Below are 5,579 nucleotides of genomic sequence, written 5' to 3'. Positions count from 1 at the left end.
CACGAAGTTAGCGCAGCGAGAGAACCAATAAGCGTCGCGGAAAAGAGTCAACAATAATTTCGAGAACAACGATACATTTCGAGTTCGACTTAACATGCCTTTTTTTAGATAGGATTCCAATGCAAATAAATCTTGCAGGCAAACATCTACATTGGCGATTACAATTACAGTCAGACCATCTTATAAATTGATCAATCATACAAATCTGTGATGTATTACCATGAGTATATGATACATAATGAGATACTTTTTTATTAGATCGACTATACTTTGCACTAGAGAAGAGGACACCTTTTCTTTCAAGCCGATAAAAAACTTGGATGTTGCCATTTTTAATATCTAAACTCTTTGCAAGAACAGCACGAATATTAAATGATACTTCATCTAAATGTTGCAAACTTCCAAGTACATAAGTCTTTGGATCAATAATTTCAACAATTCTACTTTTCTTTTTATTACATCTGAGCTGATCACAGAACTTTCTCACGGTAGAATCAACAGGTAGTGTTCCAATCAGAACGTACAAATTCATATAAATTGATGCTCCTGAACAAACTTGTAGTCCTGCATGACGAGATCCATGAATCAATTTACTCAGTTTGCCATTTAAATCTTCTAAAAAGAAACAAGAATATACCCATAAAGGCCCTAAATCTAAAACAACATCAGGAAGATGTAAGAGTTGATGAACGTTCATACTCATATTCCTGACACCGTAGAAGTCAGCAAATTTTGAAATATATGATCGCAAATGATTTCTTGCTACTTCAATTTGATCGAAAGAAATACTGTCTCGGCTTAAGAGGTACACAGCAGATAATAACTGAAGGTGATGATCAAAATATTCCTGATTCATGACTCCAAGAAGAATAGGCACGGAATAATAGATAAGCCACAATTTATATTCTTGGGCTTTCCACAAAGATAAATAAGTTTTAATTGCACGTGGCATTCGCTGTACAAAACTTGGTGGTTGCATATTCCTAAGATCAGCATCAATAACGTGTAGCACACCAGACAATGAATAGGGTTCATTAGCCAATGTAGGATCAAACCATAATCTCAATAACAATTTTGTCAAACCTAAAAATATACCATGCATAATATCAATTCCCATCCCTGAAATCATGTCAGGCATTATATTGGAAAAAAGCGATGGTCCTTTGACACCTTTTACAGATTTACCTAATTCAATAGAAGCTTTTGCATCGTTTTGTACTTCCTCTTGAGTGCGAAGATGCATACGTTCATCATAAGGATAAACTTGCACAGTCGATTTTCCCACTTTGTACCTAGTACCCCTAATTTTGCAACGACTGCATCCATAGTATCCGTTATAAAGCTTAAATCTCATGAATAATCCTTTAGCCTGCAGATCACAAGTCCCACATAATACTTTTCCATAAACTTGTATTTGGTCTTCATTATACGTTTTAAGCAAATATCCATCAGTAAAGAATTTTTGAAGGTGTGTGTGAATAGGTGCAAGAAAAAGATTGGGATACGGCTTAGAATTCCCGAAAAACAAACCAGCCAGAATAATATTTTCTTTTTTGATTCTTTCTTTATATGGAAGTTCGTTAATAACTAAGTACATGGGCCAAATTCAGAAATGGGATGAACGGAAGATAGAAATTCCATCACTGTACCACATAAACGAAATATTATATTTCCCATCCAAGAAACCTCCATTGCCAAAAAAACGTTTATATACTCGACCATCATATATATCTTCTATATTATTTAATACCTTTTTCACTCTATGAAATCTGAATTGTAATTTTTCTACAAAATCAGGTCGCAAAAACATAGCCTGTAATTGATTCATAAGAGGCAATTCAATAAAGAAGCTGTTGTCATTTTTGCTTTGACAGTATTTACAGAGTTTTTTGTTGCTAATGGCACAAAATAGTTCAAACAATAATAATGAAGTATAAGAATATGCTTCCCAATATCTTGAAAATACTTCTTAAATTTGTAAAGAGTATTAATTTTGATATTACCAATGCAATGTAATGCAATTAGTTGTAGTATGGAACTCAGACATTCTCCAGTAAGAGAATGCGTGAGAGCTACAGTCAATATAGCAAGAAGACTCTCTGCTACAGTTATTGGAGCACCAGGATACAAAAGATCATTTTGTTCAGGTTTAGGTTCATCTTCGTCATCACTAACGTTACTGTCAGTGCTTCTTACATTATCAAAATCATCATTTATTTCATCTTGAGTTTCAGTCTCAGATTCATCTTCGTTGACATATGTTGTATCTTCTTCATCAGTATCGGAAGAATATCTTTTTGGTGTATTCAAAGGAATGTCATTATCATCTTTTTCAGGATCATCATCTACACATAGATTATGATATAATCAAACATTTTATGGAATATTTATACTTTAATTAAATTTTGTTGCAGAAACGTCTCTCACACACAATATATGTATTCATTTTTTATTAAAAAAATGTTACATTATTTTTTTCAAGATATTTTATACATATAACTTAAGATTAATTAAAATAAAAATATACAGAGTATCCCTTCAGATTTACCATAACATCCGTTAATGTGATAGATTTCTAAGATCATTTTAAGACAAAAATCTTAGTACTAAAATCAAGGCGACTTTTTACTTAGAAAAATTCGAAGTTAATTAATCAAGTTTTCGCACGCATAGATATGGCACATCGTTTAATAGTAATTATATAATATGAAAAATAAGATTCATGTTTCAAAACATTTTCACTGCTGTACCTTGCAGAGCGCGCAAATTCAAGATAATGTTACTTATAGTTAAACTTCCTCATTTAAAAATTATTGTAACCTTGATATTTTAAGATTTTTATCTCGAAATAATCTCACAAATGAATCATTAAGGGTAAGTTATGATAAGTCTAGGATATACATATATGTATATATGGCATAGTAACTTCAATATTTTATTATTGTATATATAACATACATTACAGTATTAGGTATATATAATGTAAGTAGAATGAAAAAACTTGTCATATTTATCGAAAAATTAAAATTGCCAATATGTTTATATAATATTTATAAAAAGCAGCAATAAAAATTATATAAAATAATCTTATTTTAAATATGCAATTAAATCGATATGCATTAATGAAAAAAAGCTTGCTTGTCATCAATGTAGAAAGATAGAAAAATTATTAGAATACTCACAAAGGTCTTCAGTTAAAGGCTCAATGCCCATTTCACATCGACTTGAGTGATCTGTCGTGGAATTGCCATCATCAGATGATTCTAAAGATGTTGATGGTAAATAATAATTAAAAGCATTAAATTATGATCATGTACAAGAACGTAATAAAGCGATATAGTACTAAAACATAATTGGCAACTAACTATATTATTGATGTTTACAACTACAAGCTCGATGTTTAGACTTACCTTTTATAATTAAATTCAAAGAATCACGTTCATCTCGTCTCTGAATTTTACTGAGAGAAACATGATCTTGACTCGAAGATGATGAATCAGATGATGATGAGGTTAAGCCACCAATAATAACCTTCCGATACTTCACGCGACGTTTTTTTTAATTCTAAAGCGCAATTGTAATTCCTTGGATTGAGACACGTTATTCATTATTTGTTTTTAAAGAGAAATAAAAATTGAGCTGCTAATAATCGGCTTGCAAGGTATAAATGTGAAAAACCTGCGAGAGAATTATTTTCATAAGATTTACTTTAAAATTTGTCCATTTATCCAGGAATTTATGATGTATAACAAACCTATATAGAGAACCTATATGAAGAGAATATGTACATAAAAAAAAAGCCGCGTACTAATATATACTTATTATCAGAGCTTTATTAGTTTCATATACACTACTGCAATGAAAAACAATTTGGTAACTTTATCTAGCAAGAAAAAGTTATTGGTTTGCGCATACGAGTGAAGAAAGCATGCGTCACTCGCTGCCAATGGCAAGCTACACGAGCAGTATATTGCTGTGGAGAAAGGGGATTTTCCGCGCACAGCGCGCCTTTACTCGCCTTGTTTCTTTACAAATCCCGCTATTTCTGGATAGCACTGAGAGCAGTTTTTAGCTCAGTTTTGTGATCGGAAGAAAAGCATTTATGCTAAAAATGAGCATAAATGATGAAATGGTGTTAGTGTGGTGGATAAAAGAGCAGCGTACCTCTATTGTAAAAATAAGTGACGTAAATGAAGAGGATCGTCATATTGGATGCGTGTCTCAGGTTAAGTTTGGCAAACAGACATTTCCAGCTCGCATTTTGGAAATCAGTCGTAAATTTTTATGAATACGATACGTATTTTTTATACATCTATACCTGTATTTTATTTTGCATTGCTTTATATTAAAAAAATGACACTAATTTGTAAACACATTGCGCACAGCACGATAAATATGTATGTACATGAGTTCATTGATTCAGAATGTAGAGGTGCAATTGTTTGTGCAAACACTGCTGCAAATTATTTTATCTTGTTCATCGAATACTGAACAAGAACAAAATGATATATCTGCGACAGTGACTGCATAAACGAATCCTATAAGTAACCTATAAGTATTTTTTTAATTGTTGCATAAGGTTATATTTTAACCTCTCATCTCCTCCACATATATAAGTTTCAAATTGTTATAAACATATTATACGTATTGCATTATTTGGATCTTTATTTCTTTATATATATATAACATATTTAAAGAATTTTATAATAATTTTTAATCAATGTGCGTTTAATATGATGTAACATATATATGATAAAATTCCTCCTTACGTTTTCTATTTGACATATATGTGTATACTTCTAATCTTTTGAGTTATATATATGCTTTTTATTATTTTTAAAAATATATGGCTGTTTTTTTTATTTTCTTAGTGTTATTAAATGTTTATTTGATAGGTAATCAAGAGGTTCTCAAAGAAGCTGAAGACCAATTTTTTGAAGAAATGGATGATAAATTAAAGAGCAAAAGTAATTGTAGAAAAAGAATAATTAAGCCAAAAAAATCATTTGGCTCTACTGCTTCTGAGCATGAAGTTGCTGTTGCCATTGGAAAAAAATCCAAATTGCCTCCCAAATTACACGAGATAAAGAGAAATGAGATGAAAAATTCGAGAGAGAATCTTAAGTCTTGTAATCAAGCTCAAGTCGAATTAGACAATCTTCTTTTTCCCGAAAGAAAGTCTAAAGATGTTATAGATAGCAAAAAAAGAATTTATTCTATTAAAAAAGGCAACAGAAACGAGACAAAAAATATCTCTTTCCCAAGCAGCTTTACAAAGTGAATTTATGGAGAAATCGAATGATGAGGTTGATTCTAAAAGCGAAAGCAGTACTATTATAGAAAATATGATTCAATCTACAAGTGAGGAAGATGAAAATCAAGATGAAGATATAGATGATATTGATCATGAAGATGACCATCATAAGGATGCAGACAAAGAACTTAATGAAAAAATGAAGGCAAAGGAGGAAGAAGCAATATTACATAAACATTCTTGGTTGAATAGCAATTTTGGTGGAATTGCATTTTTAAAGCAGTATCGTGGTATGCTTTCCATAATAATATATTTTATTAATGAA

At 30.9% G+C, this 5,579-nt stretch overlaps 1 protein-coding gene across 1 annotated transcript in view; it reads right to left on the bottom strand.

Annotated features, from left to right (window-relative positions):
* The window catches only part of LOC105449147, a 6,565-nt gene extending 2,895 nt beyond the window's left edge, over positions 1-3,670 (bottom strand). The window contains exons 1-6 of the mRNA XM_011688148.1: positions 3,411-3,670; positions 3,183-3,263; positions 1,997-2,345; positions 1,751-1,895; positions 1,186-1,369; positions 220-1,083 (exon numbers count right to left, since the gene is read on the bottom strand). Coding sequence (XP_011686450.1) covers positions 220-1,083; positions 1,186-1,369; positions 1,751-1,895; positions 1,997-2,345; positions 3,183-3,213 — 1,573 coding nt within the window. The 5' untranslated portion in view covers positions 3,214-3,263; positions 3,411-3,670. The remainder of the gene's footprint in view (positions 1-219; positions 1,084-1,185; positions 1,370-1,750; positions 1,896-1,996; positions 2,346-3,182; positions 3,264-3,410) is intronic.
* Positions 3,671-5,579: the final 1,909 nt, after the last annotated feature.

Source organism: Wasmannia auropunctata, unplaced genomic scaffold, assembly GCF_000956235.1.
Source record: "Wasmannia auropunctata unplaced genomic scaffold, wasmannia.A_1.0 LD336078.1, whole genome shotgun sequence".
NCBI classification, from domain to species: domain Eukaryota; kingdom Metazoa; phylum Arthropoda; class Insecta; order Hymenoptera; family Formicidae; genus Wasmannia; species Wasmannia auropunctata.
Note: the sequence above shows the minus strand (reverse complement) of the source record. Positions and strands in the feature narration are given on the sequence as shown.